The sequence below is a fragment of the Alligator mississippiensis genome, chromosome 7, assembly GCF_030867095.1.
Source record: "Alligator mississippiensis isolate rAllMis1 chromosome 7, rAllMis1, whole genome shotgun sequence".
NCBI lineage: Eukaryota > Metazoa > Chordata > Crocodylia > Alligatoridae > Alligator > Alligator mississippiensis.
Window position 1 is genome coordinate 84,258,710 of NC_081830.1, and position 22,807 is coordinate 84,281,516.

The following is a 22,807-nucleotide window of genomic DNA, read 5'->3' on the forward strand; positions in this document are numbered from 1 at the left end:
GAAGCACCAGCCCTCCCCCACAGCTTCGGGACCACTCCGCCCACTGGGCAGCTTGCCCTCCCCTCCCCGCCAGAGGCAGGTAAGTCAGTGGGGTGTGTGCATGACATGGGGGTTTAATAAGCCCTAAATTGAAGCGGTGTTTTTTAAAACCCACCACTTCAATTTAGGGCTCTCGTTTTGTCTACATACGCCCCTAGTGCTCCTATACGTGTGCAGCGAGCTGGCTCTGATGCACTGGAAATCCATGGAAATAAATGCGCTCCAGCAGACTCTGGTGTCAAATGTATTGGCATCCCCCCCATGGCAGTGGGATGCTTTGAACTAAAGCTTGTTCATTGAGCTTTAGTTCAAAGCACCTCACCACCATTTGTCAGTGCGGTGGATGCTGATACATGTGATGCTCAGACACTTTAATTAGCGCAGCTTACTAATTAACCCCCCAGCCACACCCTTCCCGGAGCATATGTCAAAATTCCCTCTACTGTCTTTACTTTCTACAAAGTTAGCAGAGTCTGAAAAGTTGGAGAGTTTAAAAGCAGCCCTGGATGTCATGAAACATGGTGCTTATGTAGAGCAGTTCCTACTAATTGGGAAGGATCCTCTGCAGCATCTATGTCCTGTATTGTTTCTCCTCCAAGAAAGTCAACCTGAGAGGTGGAAGAACACAGTGTATTCTGGATGCTTTCTATCTATAAGAAGACAATTCATTTTTCTTTTTATTATTGTAGTGTTAGGAATAAAATAGATGCACTTTAAAAGACTGTCACTTTATTTATAAATACAAGCTACAGAAAGAAGAAGAATCAATTCCCAGAGGAATGACTTAATTGTAATTTGAGATTTTACTTGTTAACAGGTTGTGTTTTCAGATAGTCCCTATAGACCTAGTAGGCACAGAAGTCAGCCCACCTCTCTGCTTTCCAGCAGGAAGTACCTATGAAAGATGTGTTTATTATTTTCTGTTTCCAAAACAGTCTTTGGGATCATTAAGAAGCACACGTCATCTCCATTTTGGTTTCTTTGTTGTAGGAGCATAATAGAAAGAGTTTGCTTTTTACAAGATTATTGCAACAACACAGTCAAGTAATCTCCTGTAATCCTGTTGGATTTAGAGTAAGAATACCCATGGCTTGTGAACTGCAAGAGTTGCATTGTGTTCTCGGAGAAGGTGGATTGCCAGGATCCCATACCCTGAGGACAAGATAATATCCCCTACCATGTCCTGATAGACAGGGAGCCCTTTTATAATCACATACCCCACAATATTTTGTAAATATTGCCATGGATTTTAAACATACACTTAGGACAGTGTTTCCCAACCAGTGTGCCGCAGCACAAAAGTGTGCCATCACAAATGAACAGGTGTGCCACAGAATGTTGCCATGGCAATGAGCTACAATGAGTATGAGGATGGAGAACGCCTTAACAGGTGTGCCATGGAAAATTTGTATTAATGTAAGTATGCCTTGGGCTGGAAAAGGCTGGGAAACACTGACAGGGAACTGAGGATCAACATTGGGTTTTGCACCATAGTAAGTAATCGAAACTCTATGGCTAGGGACAGACATTACACACAAACCAGTTTAAGTGATCAGAAACTGGTTTAAACCTGTAACAGAACAGACATTCAGTGCACAAAAACCAGTTTCAAAATGGCTGAAACTGGTTTGAGATAAACCTGGTTGAATGTAGCATCAGGCTTAACTTATTTAGGCCAAAGCGGTTTATGCAATGTCTGTGCCAGACCAATGTCTGTGCCAGTCCCTGTCTAAAAGGAGTGTTTCTCCTTTTTAACTTCAAACAAAGCTGGGGCGAGTGTGCGTGCCACTCTGTTCAGGCTTGTAACATCCTCCACTCTAATCAAGTGTTCATAATCTGTTCCTCTGTCAGTCCAAGCACGCCCTTGAAATCTGTGAGGCAAGGAGAAAAGGAGGGACAGTGTGAACTCATTGAGGTGTTGCTTTTAGAGAAATTAAGTCTCTTCAGTAAGTATCTCTTTTGTAATCTTAATTATAGTGGTTGCTACTTGGATGCACTATAATGCCAATAATTAGCTTGCTGATTCTTCATATACAAGAGCCCCATCTCTAACCACCTCTTCTGTGCCCTCTTTTTCTTTTTTATAGGCATGTTACACATCAGAATGACTGCTGGTATTAAAGACAATACAGTTTCTGCTACCCAGCAGAAGTTATAACTGTATTCAAGGTTTTAGCTTGCTAGGTAATACCCGCTGACTGAAATTAATTCACTCCTGTTCCTTCATTCAATGTACATAAAAATAACTTGCAGAAGATCATATCCCCAAATTCCTCACTGTATTGACGGTATTTCTGGTGCAAGCAGCTCATAAACCCATCACAAAATGATTAAGGATATTCCCACCCAGCAAAAACAAAGGTCTGAGTGTAGCACATGCTGGTTTAATCCAGCTAGCAGAGGAAACCTTGGCAATGAGCAATATTCTGGGCTGTTGCATGTGCTGGCAAGCGGAGGACATAATCATGGTCCGTGTATCTACAAATGGGTTAGGGGCTGAGGGAACCTCATTTGAGGTCCAGACACTCGCCCTGGCAGTCCAAGTTGTAGTCAGGGAAATCCTCTGAGTTGCCTGCTCTGCTTCCTGCCTTGTCTCGTCCGCAGATAAAGGATGTACAAAATCATCACCATAAATAGTCATCCTGGCAGATGGGCTAGGATCCAGAGGGACAGTTCTTACAGCTGTGGGAGAGGCACAGGGGAAGTGCAGGGACTTACTTGACATTAGGAGAGTCAGGGAAGATTTCAGGTACAGGCACCTTGACGATGGGATCAGTGAATGTAATGAGCACAATCCCAGCTGCGCACTGAAAAGTAGCACTGGGGGAATGATGCACATGTTCTGGGGCAGAGGCACATCAGGGGATCATTCCTAAAACCTTTGTTCTGGTTCATGGCCAAAGTGTGTTTTTTATCCCATATGCTTAATCCTCTCTCTGCCCTGAGTTCTGCTTTGGTGTCTACACAGCAGTGCCGGCCTCTGCCACAGTGCGCTGGAGATGTGGAGAACTTCAGGCTGCGGCTGGAAGTTTTCCTTGGCCTTGTCTTTCCCTGTGTTCACCAGAATGTGGCTGTGTTAAGAGAGCTGGCCAGCAACATGGTAAGAAACCATGCTTGCTGTGGCCATTGCTAAGTGCTCTTATGAATACATCTGAATGAATTTTGAAGAAAAAAAAAGGATAAATGGAGAACAGAAGGTTAAATAGTGCAACCAAGGTTTTGGGCAGCACCGGAGGGTGTGCAAAGAAGGGCTGGAGAGGAATTGTGGGAGTGCTGCTGGTGGAGTACCTGTGAGCAGTGCAGGTCCATTCTGAACACACTGTAAGTAGGGGAGGTCTGGGAGGCAAGGAGGATCCCAAAAAGCAAGTGAAGAAAAATAAAGAACCTAGGAGTGGAAGAGAACTTGCCCCATGAGATGCTGTAGGCAGTGGGTACACAGGCTGACTGTCCCATTAGATGCAGATGGAAATGTGTGCCTGAAAGGTCTGATAATCCGGTGGATAGTGCAGACAATCCACCTTGGAGGGTTCTGATGCAAACAGCCGCAGGATGAGCTGTGTGGTTGCCACTGAAGTCTTGTACGACAGAACTGCGGGCGCATGTCTCCGTACCTCCAGCTGTGCCGGTGAGCACCCCATGAGAACCCACCCTGCCTACCTGCTCCCACTCGGCTTGTGCCAATGCCAAATGCACGTCGTATAGCTGCTACTTGACCTGTTCCCTGACTCCCTCTCTTCCTGCCACCACACACCTAGTCCTTGTGTCTACATGCTCCCTTCAGCTTCACTCTCCCCAGCTCCCATGATAGCCCTTCCCAACACATCTGGTCCTCTCAGGACAGCACTCCAGTCTTTGTGTCCATTCCCTTCTTGGTTTGCCTCCTTTCTCTGGCTGGCCCAGGAATCTGTTAAAAGATCACAGCCATCCACAACCACTTCACAGATCACTCCTTCCAACTTTTGGGTCTCAGAGATATGGGTCCCTTCATCTGCCTCTAGCTGCCCCAACTTATGGAGGCCTCAGACCCTGGGGGGCATGCTGGGCTTCTCTTCTCACATTCCTGATACTTCTAAGCTCTCCAACCTAGACCTTCCCACTCTGTCCTATTTTGAACAGCCCTGTGTCTGATTCATTCCCCACACCCCCATTGCCTTTATCTGTCCATCTAGCTCAGGGGCAGGCAATTATTTTGGGCAGAGGGCTGCTTACTGAGTTTTGGCAAGCCATCGAGGGCCACATGCAGCCCAGGGCAGATAAATATTAATTTTCTAAATTTTTAAGGGCCCTGTGGGCCAGATAGAATGGCCTGGTGGGCTGCATCCAGCCCCTGGGCCACATTTTGCTCACCCCTGATCTAGCTCCTCCCCATGGGCCTTCTGCAATTTTACCTCCTGGCTCTCAGATCTTCCTCTCAGTCTTCCAGAGTCATCCTCAGTAACTTTGTCTTCCAGGTACATGACCTGGCCAGCCTCGTCTCTGCATGTTTCCTTGCCTTCCCCTCTTTATTCAACTTGCAGACCAGGTGCTCAAGTGTCCCTGTCACTATTCAGGGTCTGGCCAAGCATTGTTCTCTCTTGTATCTCTCTTGTTGAGCTCCTCCTGTCTGCCCATCATCTGGGCTTTCAGCATTGTCCATCAGCCAGGGTATTCTTGATCCTCCATGACTTTCAGTACATCCTTATGAGGGTTTTTCATCTGCACTCAGGCCTCTCCTCGCTGCCCTCTCATCCCTTTTCCCCATCAGCATAGTTACTTCACCCATTTCCTTCCTTCTCTTACTGGAAGCTCTACCCTGCCAAAACCCAGCTCTCAGTTATCCTCAACATCTGCCTTCTCCCTTCTTGTTATGCTGCAATCACCAGGGGAAATCCCCAGGCCATGATGACTTCCTTCATTGCAAATCTGTTCTCCCTTCCTTTTTAGCTAAAGAACTCTGCTGCTCCTAATTGAATCTCTGCATCTGTAGTATTGCAGTTGTCTCATTTCAGGAGGTATTTAGCCCTGAGCCACTCCTTGCACGCTATGCCAGAGGGAGCGCTCATCTTGAGTTTATGCTGTCCAAGTGAGGTACATAAGTACACTGGAACAGGCTACGCAGAGAGGTTGCAGAATCTCTGTTCTTGGAGGTTTTTAGTAGGGGTGTGTGAAGTGGGCCCTATTCGATACGGATTCAGATTCAGCCCAAATCGGGGACAGTGATTTGATTAGTTGATTCGGATCATTGTCCCTGATTTGAGTCAGCTGAATCCGAATCTGAAGATTCAATGCTGATTTGGAGAATCAGCGATTTGGACATAGACACAGCTTTAAATGTTTTTTCTACATACCTCGAGGTACCAGGCGTGGCTCGTGAATGCTGCAGTGCTGGGGCACATGGAGTGTCCCATAGGAGTGCGGGGGGCCCTCCAGCATGCTCTCTGGTGGACTCGGAAGTGGACCAGAAGTACTTGTAGTCCGCTTCTGGGTCTGCTGCCAATCATGCTGGGGAGCCCACACACTTCTGTGGGATGCTCTGTTCGCCCCAGCATTGCAACATTCATGAGCTGCCTGGTATCTCGAGGTACATAGAAAAAACATTTAAACCTGTGCCTAGGTCCAAATCTTTCCGAATCTCTTCGAATTGATTCGGAGGGTTCTGCTTCAATTCGGAGACATTAAAGGATCCTCTGATTAGATTCAGATTTGGAGATTCGGTCACCGAATTGGGCTGAATCTCCACCAAATCAAATCAGGGATTGAAGCTTTGCACAGCCCTAGTTTTTAGGACCCCGCTAGAAAAAGCCTTGGCTGGGATGATGTAGTTGAGGATGGTCCTGCTTTGAGCAGAGGATTGGATTAGATGTAACCTCCTGAGGTCCCTTCCAACCTTCATTTTCTATGATTCTGTGACTTGTCAGGCTCTTTCCTATAAGCCTCCTACCTGTCCAAGCTGAGCAGTGTCCTGAGCCACAGCTAATGTAACAGAAACCTGGAAATTTTCTTTTCAGAGAGACACAAATCTTCCCTGGGCAAAAACTTTGCAATACACTGTGCCTAAATGTCACTGTTTTTTTCTTGTTCATCCCAGCTGCTGGTGTCGATGCCTCTGTGCTTGAGGGCAACTTTGAGTGTGTCTTTGTACCGTTTCCTTTGGCCTCCCTTTGAGCATTGGCCAACAGAGAGCTGGGAAAAGAGAATGTAGCAAGGGAGGCAGTTCTTGGCCAAAGGGGCTAGCCAGTATTTGGGACCTTGCCAGGTTGTTTCCATTGGGATGTGAAATTGGTGATGTTGGGCCTATTCGTGTGGCCCCCACCTGCTTGTTTACCAAGAACGTGCCTGGAGCTCTGTGTCCCAATGCCCAGGAGAAACAAACCAAAGGAGATGTTTCCCTTGCCCATGGGATCTACTCTTCCAGCCAGCTCCAGCTGCAAGTTTATCTGCTTCTCTTTAATCTCTGTTTTCTCTCTGACAAATCATCCATTGCTATGCTAAGAAGCATTTAATGCAGCTTACATGCTAAGTAACAGCTTTGGCTTCAAACAGATCTGTCCCTGATGACAATGGAGACATTGTTACATCACAGTGCATGTGATGTATACGATCCTCCCACTGGGAGCAGTAGTGGTGTGAGGCCGTGGGAGGGGAGGGAGTTGAGAGAGTGTTTATAAAATCTACTTTCTGGAAAGACCTTAACACAGCAAGATCCAGTCCATGCATTTGCAGCAGACAGAGTCACCTTGTAAAGCTGAAGTAAAATGCTGTTAGTAAGTGAGGTCCTTGTCACCCTCATTGTAGCTCTTGTGTCTGTGCAGTTTCTGAAGGTGCTGTGGGCTCGCAGGCGACTTCCTCCAGGACCAGTCCCGTTCCCAGTCTTAGGAAACCTTTTTCAGATGAACTTCAGAATTCATCATGAGACCCTCAAAAAGGTATGTATTTGCAGACTATTAATGAATGAACTAAGAAGCTCACCAAGACAACTATTGTGATTTTTGGTAGCCTTAGATACTTCTGCATTTCCAAGAAAGTTTATTCCAAAATTTGTGGATGTGGGAGTCAAGCAGGATGATGAAATCTCTTATTTTTAAATGTGGATTATTTCAAACTATTTAATATTAAACAGTATGGTGACATCTGAGATGACTAAGAATGAAACTATACTGAAGGAAGCATTTCCATCTCCTGAAGAGGAAAAACAGGAATAAATTTTTAAAGAGCAACTTTCATTCTGTGGAGTTTTTCAAGTATATTGGATTTGACCTTGACATACTGCTGCTTTGTGGTATTTCCCACTAAAAGAATGCTCAGGACTATATGTGCATGTGCTTGCAATGTGGGAAGAGTGAAACACCTAATCTGTTCATCTGTCACCAGTTATTCTATAATTTAAACTGGTTGCTTGTGTACAGTCTACAAAAGAGGGAGCCTAGCTCCAACAGCAACCTTCTGTGAGCTGCACAAAGTCTTGGGTAGAAGAAAGTGAAACTAGGTTAAAATGAATGTGGTGGACAGTGCAGGAGAATGGAGGGGACCCACAGACAGATCCAGATTATTAAAAGAGCAGACAGTGCGCTGAGCTTCTGTAATCATTCAGCCTTGTGTTCAGATGCCTGAATGAGCACTGAACTCCTGTGAAATCAAGGTAACCAGCACGTGTGATAATTTTGACCTTTAAGATTTATGACTATAAAACAGTGGTTCTCAGCCTTTTTAGACTCAAGGCACCCCTCACCCAAATTGAGGCCCCCTCTATAACTTCTCTGAATCGAACAGCACCCCCTTTTGAAAACTAATTTCTTAGGGGCAGAGAGTGGTGGGCATGGAGCACCTGAGCCTGCCCTTATCTGCTTATCCTCATACCTTTCTTATCTCCTTTGATTTCCTGTGGCGCCCTTCAAAGGATCTTGTGGCACTCTGGTTAAGATTCACTGCTATGAAAATATTAAGCAATTAAAGTTCAACACACAGATGGGACAATAGTCTTTGTTAGGCCTGACTCTCTGTGTCTTTGCCTTGTTCCTTCCTATCCCATGTACCCTGTTCTTCCACCTCCCATCCCCTGCCCCTCTGTCCCACCATGTTCCTCCTGGACTCCTGTGATGTTTCTACCCCTACCCCACCCTTTCAAATGCTTTTGCTAATTGCAAGAGTTCAAAAATCCTGAAACAGGGCCCCAAAATCTAAGAGGGCAGCAACAAGAAAATAAACATGTTTTTAATAATGCTTTTCAGTCTGCCTTTCATTGCTGAAGTCTCCCCGGCCTTCCATAATGTGTGTGACAATCACAGGTTGAAAATTCAGCCTCAAAGGCACTGGGGAATGTGAACTCACACAGAAATGCATGTTCTGACTCACATGTTTACTTGCTCCCTGACATCTGCCTCAAGGGAAAGGGGCTGTCCTTGGTCCTATCTTTATTAATTTCCCTTTCATACTGTGTTTCTCTGTGGGGGAGTTTACTGTCAGTGAACTAGGAGGGAGGAGGTAAAAAAAAAATTATAGAAATCGTAGAGAAGTAGGCCTGGACCTCCAGAGGTCGTTTAGTACAACCCCTGGATTATCTCTCTCCAAACCATGCTATACAATCCGTAATCTAAACTTTTCATAAAACTGCCGTCAATCCTGACAAAATGCAAGAAATAACACGTGAACCCACCACAGCCAATATCCTACTTCTTTATGAGGTTGTTAAAGGGTACCGCTCCTCTCCATCTGTTCAGTTGTCCCACTCAGAGTGCACAGGGATACTCCAGCTCAGATGCCTTGAGCAATCAAAGAGGGAAACAGCAGGTGGCTCAGGTAAAACACCATTTTCATGGCCCATAATGGGCCCAATGGAGTTTCAGGATGATGCTGATCTTGTGCGGGTACAAATGGAGGCTTATTGTAGGAAGTTGGTTTCAAAGAAGCTGACATGATGCAAGAACCCAGGTGAGGATAAAGTGAGGACTCAACCTCTGAGACATCTTGCCCTGGGTAGGAAGTAGGTCCAGCATTTGGTTGTGTGGTGCAATGGTTTTTACCTAGGCTTTCCTGGCACTGGCCTTTTCTACAGATGGCAAAAACTCATGGCCACATCTTCACTTTGTGGTTGGCGAATGTCCCTGTGGTCGTGCTGCAAGGATTCCAAGCAGTGAAGGATGGTCTGACCACCCACGCGGAGGATGTTTCTGCACGGCCTAAGACTGCTGCCTTTGATGTGTTGACGAATGGAAACGGTAACATTTGTGTTCCATAGGAAGTATGTGGAATGGCTGAAATTGCCTTTGCTGTTTTCCAGCCCTATAGGCTGAACTAATGTGTCCCAATCATTTTAAGCTCAAGGGCTCCTTCATTAGGCTCAAGGGCTCCTTCATTAGACTCAAGACCCCTCCATAACTTCTGTGGATTAAGCAGCACCCCCATTTCAAAATGAAATGTCTTTATTACAGTGTTTCCCTCTTTGCAGAGGGGCCAGGCAGTAGGTGTGGGGAGAGGCCTGGCAGGGAGAACCTGAGCCTGCCCTTATCTGCTTATCTCCTCACTCTACCTGCAATACCCTTCAAAGGAGCTCACAGTACCTCAGGATGCCCTGGCTCTCTGGTTGAGAATCATTGTCTTAAAATTTGTACAATTTCAGTGAAAAATGGGACAAATGCTAGTGAAGGAAATGGTGCAGGAAACAGTAATCATCTTAGGAACAGAAAGTTTTTATTCCTGTAATAGCACAGGAATGGACTGTAGGATCCAGGAGGTCCTTCCAGTTCAATATGTTGACTTTATTTGCCCTCTGCTTCCCTAAAAGAGGGACCTGTCAAATATTTCCTATTACTGTCTTGCTCCTCACTGCCCTCCTAATTGTTTTATTTGACTCCTGTACTAGTTTCCTGTATTAGAGCTGTAGAATGCTCCTGGAAAAACAAATAATAATATTCAAACAAGCACAACGTGAGGGTTATTCTACATCCTCTCAAGTGAGCTAGGGAAGTATGGGTTGGATGAATGGACTGTAAGGTGGATAGAAAAGTAATTGGATCATCAGGCTCAAAGGGTGGTAATTAATGGCTTGATGTCTAGTTGGATGCCTATATTAACTGGAGTGCCCCAGGGATGGGTTCTGGGGCCAATTTTGTTCAAAATCTCCATCACCGACCTGGAAGATGGGATGGAGTGCATCCTCAGCAAGGCTGAAGATGACACCAAGCTGTGGGGAGTAGTAAATATGCTGGAGGGTAGGGCTAGGATTCAGAGTGACCTAGAGAAATTAGAGGATTGGTCCAAAAGGTTCAACAAGGACAAGTGCAAAGTCCTGCACTTAGGAGGGAACAATCCCCTGCACCGGTGCAGGATGGGGGTGACGGGCTGGGCAGCAGCTCTGCAGAAAAGGACCTGGGGGTGACAGTGGACAAGAAGCTGAACAGGAGCCAGCAGTGTGCCCTTGTTGCCAAGAAGGCTGACGGCATCCTGGGCTGCATTGGTAGGAGTGTTGCCAGTGGGTCAAGAGAAGTGATTCTTCCCCTCTATTCAGCCCTGGGGAGGTTAGATACTAGGAAAAACTTCCTCATTAGAAGGGTAGTAAAACACTGGAACAGGTTACCCAGGGAGGTGGTGGAGTCTCCATCCTTGGAGGTTTTGAAGACCTGACTCGACAAAGCCTTGGCTGGGATGATGTAGTTGGGGCTGGTCCTGCTTTGAGCAGGGGGTTGGAGTACATAATCTCCTGAGGTCCCTTCCAACCCTCATTTTCTATGATTCTAACTGCTGGGAAAATCCTAAACTAAGTGTAACTGTTTTCTAAATGAGTTCTATAATTTTATTTTGATTCCTAGAGTATTTGTTTAAAAAATCAGTTGTACTAAAATTTTTAAAATATTTTAAAACCACTCATTTCATTTTATAATATCCATGAATCACATAAATATGCAAACTCATCTAATACTTACAATAAAGATGATGTTTAAAATGAATATAGTAACAAATAATTTTCCCAGTAGCTCAATATAATCCATTTTATTTAATCACCTTTCCCACCTGCTGCCCTGGGACTTGCCTCTTTGCTCAGACCCTGGGTGCAGAGAGGTTGCAGTGCAGGAGGCAGCAAGGGGGTTGCTGCTGGCTCTGGGGTGGAGCTCTCCCAGCCCTGAACCTGCCAGTCCAGCTCTGCAGCTCACAGCAATGGAGGTGCCTCCGTGTGCCAAGAGCTCCTCCTGCAGGAGCCCAGCGCCGCGACTCGTGATCAGCTTTGAGAACTCCCCACGCAAACTTCCCCTGGCTGCTCAGCGCAGCCTTCCTCGCCCCTTGGATGGGAACTTGCATCCTGTAGAGCAGGGTACCAGCAGCATCCGCTGGCACTTGGCACCCCTGCTCTGCAATACTTGACAACATCTCTGCCCAAGGCACCAAAAGTGCTAGTTGCCCCTCTGCTTTGTACTTGTGATCTGTAGCAAGTCGGGTGCCGGGGGGCTGTGCTCCCTGTGACTACCAGCTCCTGCCCTAGGTCATTCCACAGTCCCACAGACTGTGGAGGCAGTGCAGTCAGAAAACCAGGCTACTATACAACAAGTAGCCCCAAGTGCCCTGAGATTTTAGACCCCTGCTCTAAAGACATGGAACTTTCTTAATGGGGGATTTCTCTGGGGTGATTTTAATTTATGTCTTTTCAGTTCCAAAGAAAGATGGCAGTTAAAAGAAATCATTGTAGCCCCACCTTTGTAGACTTTTTTTTCATGACAGACAAAATGTATTGTAGGTGTAACCCTCGTTTGTGTGCATGCTTTAGTTTTTACAAAAGTATCAGCATGGCATGTATGTTATTCTCCATGACCACAGGTATTATGTTCTCTAATGGTCACGTCTGGAAGCAGCAGAGACGCTTTTGCTTCATGATCCTGCGAAAACTAGGAACGGGGAAGGAGCACCGAATACAGGAGGAGGCCAGCCACTTGGTGGAGCACTTGGACAATATGAAAGGTTCGTCCCTGCTAAGGTGCTTTTTGATTCCCCCGTGTTCCCACCATGTGAACCAGGCTGTGGCACAGTGAGAGCGGCACTGCCTCCTGCTCCACAATGGACCATCCTGAGTTCTGGGGTTTTTCATAGATTACATGGAATGAAATGCAAGACAATGGGCAGAGCTGAGCATTGCATCTTAATACTCTAGAGCCAGTATTTTAATACCTTGTTGAGGATTTTCTTTCAGAAGAGCTACACAGAAAACCTCAGGGTTTGGAGGTCCTAGAAAATTTAGTGAATTCTCTACTACCAGACTACTGCACAGCTTGAAGGACAGTGTTCCTGCCCCCCCGCCTTTGCAACCAAGTTCAGATATATGCTAGAATCTCCTTTAGGGAGAGAGGGAAGGTTGTTTGGACTGGATGATTGTGCATGGCAGGGCTGGCCAAGGGGCAGCCCGTGGGCCACGTGCAGCTTGCAGACAGCTAACGTGCTGTCTACGGGTCCCGGCAGCTGCCTCTCCCACTGCTGTGTGGTGGGGAGGGCCTGATGGGGCCATGTGTCACCAACGCTGCCTCCACAGTGGCGTGGGAGGGGGAATCTCAGGCACCTGTCCCCACAGCCTGTGGCCCTCAGGGTACAATGCCTGGGGGTCGCATGCCAGCACCCCCAGCCCTGGTGTACTGTACTGAACAACTGTTTAGTTGTTGTGGTAGATGGGTCGTAACCAGGGAAAAAAGAGATGGGTTGCCTTAATGGTTAGGGTATTCACAGCTGCTGAAGACAAGACCACAGCTACCTCCCTAGGGTTAGGATTTTCTTCTCTAAATTCTCAAACATAAGATGTACTGATGCAGAGACTGGAAAAGCAGTGTTACTATTGCTGCTGCTTCTCCTCACTGAGCAAGCTGCCCTTCAGCTGACTGAAATTTGGGGGTTTGGGGGTTTTTTTTGTCAGTGATTTGTAGTTTCCCTCCAAGACCCCAGTGGCATAGAGGGACATTGCCACAGTGTTTAATCTCTCCTGCCCCGCTAGAGGGAGGGGTAGTAAGAAAACGCATTAATAGTAAATGCTAATCACTGTGTTTGCAGGAAGATCTCTGGACCCTTCTCTGGTCCTTGGCTATACTGTCGCAAACGTGATCTGTGCTGTGGCTTTTGGACATCGCTTCTCCCTAGAGGATAAACACTTCCACAAGCTAATTGAAATTATTGCTGACATTATTGCATATGGGAACAGTTCCTTTTATTTCGTAAGGAAAACATCTGTTTTACTTTCTTAGAATGGATAGTGAATGTTGCTGAGAGGTTGGGCTGTGAGTGTTATAATTTAAGGGACCCCACTACAGTAGCCAGAAGTACTAAAATACATAATGGAGCCTTCTGGGCCTGAGGGTGTGAGCATCACTTTGACAGTGGTAACAGTTCACAGCAGAAGCAGGATGTTTGTCTGTTTGATTATTAGATTTTTTTATCCCCAAAGAAGATTCAGGGCTGCTTAGACAAAGCAATTCACAAAACCAGACAAAAAACAAAAATAATAGGATAAAACAAAACAGACTCCCCAAACCACCCCTGCCCCAGAACCTTAAAGACCACCCCCAGCCCCACTTCCCTGCCTTTCACAAACCAGTGTCCCCCCCCCCACCCCGTCCAACAGTGCTTCCCAGTCCCCGTTTACATTTGGGTCCTGTACAGACAGAAACCCTCTTCCCACCCTGCCCCCTCTGCCCACCCACTCGCACTCCCTGCCTTTCAAGTGGGAAAGCCCCCTCCCACCTCTACCTGATGTCCCTTCCAAGCCCACACTGCCATCTTCCACAACGGGGCTGTGACTGTCCCCATAAATGCACAAAATCTTCCCATTCCTCGCAACAAACACGCCCTTCAAGTCAAAAGAACCACAACGGGAAGTAACAGAAGGTAGCACCGGCCCAGAGGTGCCCGCCCCAGGGAGGCCTGCTGGCTCTGCAGGGCTGCAGATGAGCTCCTTCTCACCTCCGGCTGTGGTTATAATCAACCATGAACTGTCTGTGTCTGAGCCCCTTGGGCAGGAGCTTGGACCAGACCTCTGGAGGCCCCTTCCAACCCTCTGTGATTCTCTGTGATTCTCTGGATCCTGTGCTTTGATGGTCTTTGCTTAGGTATTGTATATTAATAATGTTTATCCTTTAAAACAGTGGGTTTGGGGTATTGTGACAATTCCAGTGTTGAGTATATTTTAGGATGACGGGGCTTTAGGTATGTAGATCCTGAAATGATCTCCCTGTTACTGGCTGTTCCTTCTGGTGGATGTCGGAAGGTGGTGGGAGTAAACAGTTATGCCGTGGAATCAGGAGAGGATCTATATAGTGGCTGAAGGTATGTCTATATCTGGGTGGGCAAAATATGGCCCACAGGCCGAATCCAGCTTGCCAGCTAATTGGATCCGGCCCGCAGGCAGCACCCACCAATTAGCTGTATCCAGCCCCACCTGCAGCTGCCCCTGCTACGCTCTGCCTGGGGCTGAGTCCCGCCCGAGGCAGAGGGTGCTGCACTCCCAGCCTCCGCAAAGCAGGCACAGCTTCTGAGCAAGGCTCCTGCTGCTGCCCCTGCCCAGGGAAGTGCTGGGCTCCCCTAGCGTCCAGCATCTCCTCCTGACCCCCACCATACCTCACCCCACACACACACATAGACACCCTCACACCCCCTACACATACCACACCCACACCTATACCCACATCCCACACACAAACCTACACCTCACCACACATGCATCCAAACCCCCTCATTATACCCACACACATCCAGCAGTTCCACACACCCCATACACCTTGTGATACCCCTAGCAGACCTCACCTGCACCATACCCGCACACAGAGAAGTCCCACACACCCCACACCTCAGCCATACCCACACATATCCCACTTCCACACATACCCCACCTCCCACATGCACACCCTTCCTATGCCTCCATACACCGCACCTGCACCATACCCACACCCCACACATCCCCCCAGCCACATATTCCCTCAACCACACCCCCCCCCACCCCTCCACACACAGTATACAAGCAAACTGCCCCCCGCCCCAAAAGGAGTACTTCCTGGGCAAGGGGAGAAACTCCCAGAGGCAAAGGTCAGGGGTTAGGGGGCAGGACTTCTGGTTACAAGATGGTAAACAGGGGGTGGGGCACCTGCCAGGGGGCAGGGCTACCCTTGAGGCCCTCGAGGCCTTGCCAAAACTTGTTAAGCAGCCCTCCACCTGAAAAAATTGCCCACACCTGGTCTATACCATGGTGATAGCATGTCCCAGCAACCAGGTTCCAAAGCGGGCCCTGCCCACCTGCTGCTGCTCGCACACTCCACAGCCAGAGAGATGCCAGTGACAACACTTTGAGGTTGCTCTGGTGGCTACTCACAAGCTCACAGAAGACTGAGGTGTTGAGAACAGGTTTAGAGGGTCTCCTTGCTTTGCTGCTACAGCAGGATTGACATTTATATTAAATATGTTTATTGGGGTCGGGGAGCAGGAGGGGGGAAAATGTTTGTCACCTGTGCAAGTGAAACTTGGACTTTTGAGCTAGTGTGTAACTGAAATGGCTGGGATGATTCTCATAGCAGGAAAGACATTGTGGAATCTATATAGGGGGAAAGAATAACAAGTAAAGAGATGACACTGGATGTTACATGTCAGTTATCAGGGGACAGAGATAATGTAATGATGAAAATGAAATACTTTGAATAAGTTTATTAAAATAAAGAAGCAGTAGGGAAGCTATGTAAGTGGATTACATATTTACAGATCATCAACTATGTGCTGTTCATTATGTAGATGTGATATGTTTGGCTTCCTAACAAGGAAAGTCTGTGCACAACTCAGGGCTGTGCTTTTCAGAGATACTTCAGCTAGTTTTGTACAGGGTCAGGTACAGTATTTTCTGATTATAGTGTTTGTGTTTAAGAATATGAGAAGTGGCTCTGAAAACTTTTATCTGTATTTCAGCAGATGGGTCTGGGAGCACCTAGCCCATGTCTACTTCTTACTGCTAAGGAAAATGTAGCACCTGTTACCGATATTTTATGCACAGAAATTCACTAGAAATTCACAGGAATGAAGTGCCATGCCTTATACTTAAATGTGTCATTACTGAGACCATGGACAAGCTCTAGTTTTGCAGGTCACTAGCTGCAAGTTAAGATCTGGGCTCACTCAATAAAAGTTTGATAGTTTATATAGTTGGTGAAGTTGCCCACATTTTGTTGGATTCCTCTGACTTCAGTTACTGGAATAAGTGCAGCTGCATGTCCCTCTCACCTTGTATTTCTGGGTGTGCCATCATGTAGAGGATAGACCACAATAAAGAGATTGTGGTGGTGTCTGAACCTGCTATGAAGAGGTCAGCAATCACTTGGATCATGTTGGTCTCTTTAAACGTAGATGTGGGGTTATCCTTGGTCTGTAGGAGGGAGATGGAGAATGTGAGTTAGGACTGCGATTGAGTAGCACTGTAACCTGTCTGAAGACTTTTACCTAAAAAAAATGCCTGTTGAGATGACAGAGTTGGAAGACATGACGCTGGCAAGCTGAAGGCATGGCTGATGGTCATGTATATTTATAAATGACATTGTCTTGTTAATGCAGGAAGGAAAGAGGGAGAGTTTGTGTGCTGAGCACCGCTCTCTTTTTCCCCCTTCTTTTTAAGATACAGATGGAGTAACGATGTATCTCTGGTGGGTACCAGCCAAAGAAAGACCTCACTAATTAAAAAATCTATCCCTTTTCTTTTTATGTCAAAATGCAGCAGCCACTCAGAAGGGAGTCTGCAATATCTAGATGTGAGCAAATTAAGTATTTAATTTTGGCAGCTAGGATCTGGAACCAACTTCCAAGGGAAGTGGTGCTGGCTCCTACCCTGGGGGTCTTTAAGAGGAGGCTTGATGATTATCTGGCTGGGGTCATTTGAGCCCAGTTTTCTCTCCTGCCAGGGCAGGGGGTCGGACTAGAAGATCTGCAAGGTCCCTTCCGACCCTATATTTATGAATTCAGCCTAGGAAGGAACAGGGCTACAGATGAACACAGGGTAACAGTAACACCAAACATGTCACATCTACCTTACGACAGAATTCACGAAGTGTTGCTTCCCATTCTATTTTCCATGCATCTCATCTGAAAAGTCAACAGCATGAACACTGGCCACAAAAAGGACATAATATTGCCACACAGAGGAATGGGAATAAGAAAGGCTTTAGATCTATGGGTAATTAATACTAAAGTAATATTCTACAATTCTCTGATGTTTCAGTTTTACACTTCGGGATCAAAACCATATGCCCCTGGATTGCTGTTCCATAAATTACTTCTTTCCAACATTATTCTTCCATAAGGTACTGAAAATGCACTTGCTGGAGTGCTTAAATCACTGAGTCCACCATCAACCTGCCTGTTTTGGCATTGGTAATCCCCTTGACAATGTCAAATAACTTGTGGCACCACCATAAAATCAGAGAATCATAGAGAAGTTGGGCTTGAAGCGACCTCCAGAGGGCATCTAGTCCAATGCTGTGGCTGAGGCAGGATTAACCCTACCCAAACCATCTTGTACAAATCCATTGTCTAATCTCTTAGCAAAACTACACAGTCAACCCCAAACAAAACCACAGGCCATAAAAAACTGACCCGCCACAAGTAAGGCAGGGGAACCATAGCAGCCAATGTCCTGCTGCTGCAAAGACTGGTATTTGTTCTTGAGACTTCATGTCATGCCCCTACCACAGAGGACAAAACCCCCATTCCATACCAATCTGAGCATGGAGTAAAATTCTTTCTTGACCCCAAATGTGATCGGTCTAACTCTGAGTAGAGGTAGTAAGACCCTCTAACCAGGAACTCTGGATTTAAGTCCCAGCAGGAATCTTACCACACCCCAGTCATGCCTCATGCAGCAACCAGGAAATCCCAGAAGCATGTGAAATACCCATAGTAGAATATAGGGATAGCTATGCCTAGATCATCCCTGACCAATGCCTGCCCAACCTTTTATTGAACACCTCCAAAGGTGGAGAGTCCACAGCTTTCCTAGGCAGTCTATTTAACTGCCTCATTGTTCTAACAGTGAAGAAGTTTTTTTGCATATCCAGTCTAAACATGCTTTGCTGCAAGGTCAAACCACTGGTCTGCATTCTGCAGCAGGAGAGAAAAGGTGCTTTCTCTCCTCTTTATGGCAGCCCTTTAGATACTTGAAGACTGTCATCGTATCCCCTCTTATGCACCTTTTCAGCAGGCTGAACACGTCTAGCTCCTTCAGCCTTTCCTCATATGACTTATCTTTCAAACTCTTTATCATTTTATCATGTGTCTCTTCTACAGCTGCATGAGTATGTTCCCTGGCTTATGGACTACATCCCTGGACCCCACAAGAAGACAGTCCAAGGCATTGCAGTTGTGCGTTCTATAATAAGAGAGGAGATCAGAAGCTGTGAGAAGTGTGACAGAACAGATGAACCTGAGAATTTCATTGACTTCTACCTGGCTCAGACGGCCAAAGTGAGTATGTGCGCAGTATGTGGCTACGGCTACGTACACACATAAATAATCTGGGAGAATTCTCACAGGTTTGTTCTCCTGATAGAGAAACTTACCCAGAGCCATGTGTATAGACATTTGAATGCTGAGTCCCTGAAGAGGGGAGAGCTTGCACTGCTCACACTATGCAGCAGCCAGAGCCCTGTGCACACATCTGCAGGCTCCATTGGTCTGCCTGGCAACAGACTGCAGAACTGCGTAGGACAGTACTAGTTGGCTGAATCAGACTGCCCATGGTCAGCCTGTGTTTCCCTGCAGCACGAAATGGGGATTGTGATGAGGGCATGTTCTATACCCTGCTGGAGCAGCAGAATCCAGCAAGCGACACACTGTCAACTGGAAGGGGAGAGGAGGGTTCTGGGATGCACGTGGAGGGCTATATTCTCTTCTGAGAGAAGCCATAGCATGTACAGACATTTTCTCTCCAGGAGATACTCTCCCAGAAGTGATTTAACCCTGGTTGTTCTCAGGTTATGTTTCTAGTGGAGCAGCCATTTTTACTTGGGAAGAAAAAGCCTGAACATCTGTACACTTCTTGTTTCTCCTGGGAAATAAGCAACTCTCCCAGGAGAAACTGAATATCTATACAAGGAATGTACCTCCTACGAGGTCCTGTTACACCACTGGGATCTCTGAGCTGGAATGACTTGACTGATGAAATATAAAAACAAACAAATGGACATTGCTGGGCCACTGCTGGGTCAGGAGAACAAGATAATAACACAAAGAGGTGTAGAAAGAGATTGGCTATGTGCATGATGATAGGCACATGGTGATCTATGACGAGGGGTGAGTGCTACTGTAGCATTTTAAGGCAGGTTAGATAGGAAATAGTTTTACCAATTTTACAGTTTCAGAAGTACAAAATATGAGATCACATGAAGAAGAGTAGTGCAAGCATTCCATATTTGCTAGAGAAAATCTTCAAGAAGCTTTGTGTCCTGATTTTTGTAGAGGGGATTTTTGTTTTGGAATGGGAATGTAGTGCACACTCCAGCAATGAAGCCATGCTGTTACACAGCCCTGCCTCTTGTGCTCAAACACCATTGTTCTGATTATCATCCACAGGCTAAAGAAGACCCCAAGTCAACATATGAGGAAGACAACTTGGTTCAGTCTATTTTTGATCTCTTTGTGGCAGGTATAGAAACTACAACCACCACCCTGCGTTGGGCACTGCTATATATGCTGGTTTACCCTGATATCCAAGGTGAGATGGGGTCTAGGAACAAGCCATGGGTAGTATTTGTGTAGAAAGGGAGGTCCTTCTGCATCCTTTTAAAACATGAAACAAGGTCTCAGATAGCTTTGCAGTCGCTGCTGACCCAGATGAGCCGCAGCCCAAGGTGGTCTTCTGATTCAGAAATGTCAATTCCTGGGAATAAGTTTAATTATTTATTGAGAGCTCGTCTGTGTACAGCCCTACAGAAGGATGGGATCCCAGGAAGCTTACAGCATATATCTAACATAGCTATTAGGATAAGAGGTACTAGAGAATTCTTTGCTGAAACTGATCTTTGCTGGAAAATGCTGTTTTGTCTCAATTAAAATGTTTTGCAAAAACGGTTTCTGGGAACTCGCCACAGAACACAGGCAGGTTTCTGCTGGGGCACCTGGCATCCAATCTGGGCCCTGCCACGTATGTTTATATTTCATTCTTATCACTATAATAAATCAGAGGGAACTAAAGAGGATAAGTGATAAATATACAGGATGCAGAATACATGATATACTTAATGTGACTGTTTTTCCTCAGAAAAAGTCCAGCAGGAACTGGATGCTGTGCTGGGTCCCTCCCACACAATATGCTATGAAGATCGCAAGAAACTGCCCTACACAAATGCTGTAATTCATGAGATCCTGCGTTACAGTAGAGTTGTCTTAATTGCACTTCCCAGGGCAAGTGTGAGGGACACGGACCTGCTGGGGTTTTCAGTCCCAAAGGTACGGAGACATGGCCTATTTTAATATGCTTCTCTTCCATCTAATATTAGAAAGCAATATTAATACAAATATTCCTATTTGTACTAGGAAATTGCATCAACTCATTCCCAAATGCACTGTGATGTTTTTCCTAAATTAATTTTTTGAGTTTCTCCCTATGGCCCTGATTGAGGTAAGCATCCATATTCAGAAGAGAGCGCTGAAGAACCTCAAAGCTGCTTTAAAAGGGGTGGGGTAGCTGTCTCTTAGAAGTGCACAGCATATGGATCAGAAGGTTACCTCTGCATGAGCCTCTGGGAGGCACCCTAACATTGACCTGGATTGAAGTAGGGTTGAAATGGGGGTGTTTTTGCTCCACTTGTATTGTGAAAGCATCATGCAGACATAATGTTTGCATTATAGGTTTATGTCAGTATCCCTTGAAAGGGATCTGATTATTATATCCCTTAGGTACATATTTAAGGTTAAACATATGTGTAAAAGTTCCTGAATAAGGATGCACTGAAGTGCTTTCTTACTTGGGGACCTGAATGTTCGTATCCTGCAAGTGCTGGCAGAGCCCAACAAGAGCCATTCTCCTTGTAGCACAACATTATAAACTAGCTGAAAGCCACAAAACATTGTGATTAATTTTTTATTGCAAGAGTGTTTCTTGAAATACAGAATTTTTAGTTATCCTTTCACCAAATACTGTAACAGAATCAAAACTTCTTACCCTTGAAAGCCACTGTCTTCGCCGCTGTTCTGCTGCCTTCCTGAGGCAGCCAGCCCATTCCCAGGATGTCCCAAGTGGTGGGAAGGCAGCAGGGAAGGTGCACAGGGTGCTGGAAGGCCACCAAACCTGAGCTTCCCCGAGCACACCTGGGCTTCCAGCACCCCGTGCACCATTGGATCTGGTGGGTGCTGTCTGTGAGCTGGGGCTGCACCTGCCCAGACAGCCCTGGGGCTCCCTCACAGTTCAGGGGCTGTGTGACTGGCGGCAGCTCACAAGGGTTGGCTCCGTGGAGGGGGAAAAAAAAGCGGCAAGGGACCTGATCTTTTTTTTTTCCTCCTGGGCTAGGGACAGGCATTACACACAAACTGGTTTAAGTGATCAGAAACTGGTTTCAACTTGTAACAGAACAGATGTTCAGTGCGCATAAACCAGTTTGAAAATGGCTGAAACTGGTTTGAGATAAACCTGGTTGAATGTAGTATCAGATTTAATTGATTTTGGTCAAACCAGTTTATGCAATTTCTGTCCCAGACCCGCTCCTGATTTAAGTTAAATCAGAGTCCTCCAGCATCCCAGATACTTTGCAGTCTTTGGCTGGGCTCTGCTCTCTGCTCCAGCCCAGCAGGGCTGACCCTTTCCCTCTGCTCCCCAGCTGCAGCTCCAGCAAAGACTGCAGACACAGCGGGGTCTGCCTGGCTTCCTCCTGCTCCCTTTCTCCCCCTCACCACTCCCTGCTTAAGCAGCAATCCCCACTACCCTCTGCCTTACACAGACACCTCTCAGCATTAGTGGGCATACCACATGCTGGCTATGGGTCTGTGATGTGGGAGATGGGACAAAGGCAGGAAGGGCAGTGTCAGCTCAGGGTTTTTTGGAGCTAATCAACAGGTAGGTTGTAATGTCCCTCCGTTCCTTCCTTGGAAAAAGTTGTTTAAGAGCTTGAAAGCTGTTGTTTGTTTGATGAACCGATAAATGCTAACAACTCCCTGTGTAACTCCCTGCTGTGTAACTCAGTGCTCTGTTATCAACAGCCAGGGGGGAGAGGAACCCCTCCCTAATCAGAGCATCCTGCTAGGGCCTGGCAACCTCACCCCCAGCACTATAGAAGGGAAAGGAGGGCTGCTGTAGCACCCCCGGCTTCTAGCCTGAGCCACTGCAGGCATCTGCCGGCATTTCCTCAGTCCAGGGGGGATGTCAGTATAATTACAAACCAGTTTAGCCTAGCCAGGTTAGATTAACCTGCAAAGATTGAACCAATTCAGGCTTGGGCTTTTTGAATGTCTGTCCCTAGCCCCAGAGCCTGCCGGTATCTCCTGTGGCTAAGGAGCAAGTTACCCATGGGCCCTGAGCTGTGGGAAACCCCAGTGGTGCCCTCTGCATTAGCGGCACTCCCCGGGCAGCATACACTCACTGGCACCCTACCTGGGTGGTCCTGGTGGGTGCTGCCACTGTGGTGGGAACTGTGGAGCCCTCCACAGTTCAGGGCCCACCAGCAGCTCGCTCCCCAGCCGTGGGAAAAGCAAGCAGGCTCCAGGAAAAAGAAAAAGGATCGGGCTCCTCACCACTTTTTTTTTTCTTCCCTTTGATGGAGACTGCAGTCTGTCTGTCCAGAGCACTCTGATTGGTTGTTTCAGTAAG

The 22,807-nt window shown here is 46.7% G+C and overlaps 1 protein-coding gene and 1 long non-coding RNA gene across 3 annotated transcripts in view; one reads left to right on the top strand and one right to left on the bottom strand.

The window, feature by feature from the left end:
* The window catches only part of LOC132251452 (uncharacterized), a 157,774-nt gene that overhangs the window by 762 nt on the left and 134,205 nt on the right, over positions 1-22,807 (bottom strand). Inside the window, exon 2 of the long non-coding RNA XR_009463550.1 lies at positions 16,243-16,384. This is a non-coding gene — a long non-coding RNA (uncharacterized LOC132251452). The remainder of the gene's footprint in view (positions 1-16,242; positions 16,385-22,807) is intronic.
* Positions 6,663-22,807, top strand: part of LOC102562941 (cytochrome P450 2J6) — a 39,741-nt gene continuing 23,596 nt past the window's right edge. For both annotated transcript variants that reach the window (XM_019496272.2, XM_059731227.1), the window contains exons 1-7: positions 6,663-6,944; positions 9,071-9,233; positions 11,824-11,964; positions 13,039-13,199; positions 18,295-18,471; positions 19,579-19,720; positions 20,267-20,454. In XM_019496272.2, the coding sequence (XP_019351817.1) occupies positions 6,774-6,944; positions 9,071-9,233; positions 11,824-11,964; positions 13,039-13,199; positions 18,295-18,471; positions 19,579-19,720; positions 20,267-20,454 (1,143 nt within the window). In that variant the 5' untranslated portion in view covers positions 6,663-6,773. The remainder of the gene's footprint in view (positions 6,945-9,070; positions 9,234-11,823; positions 11,965-13,038; positions 13,200-18,294; positions 18,472-19,578; positions 19,721-20,266; positions 20,455-22,807) is intronic.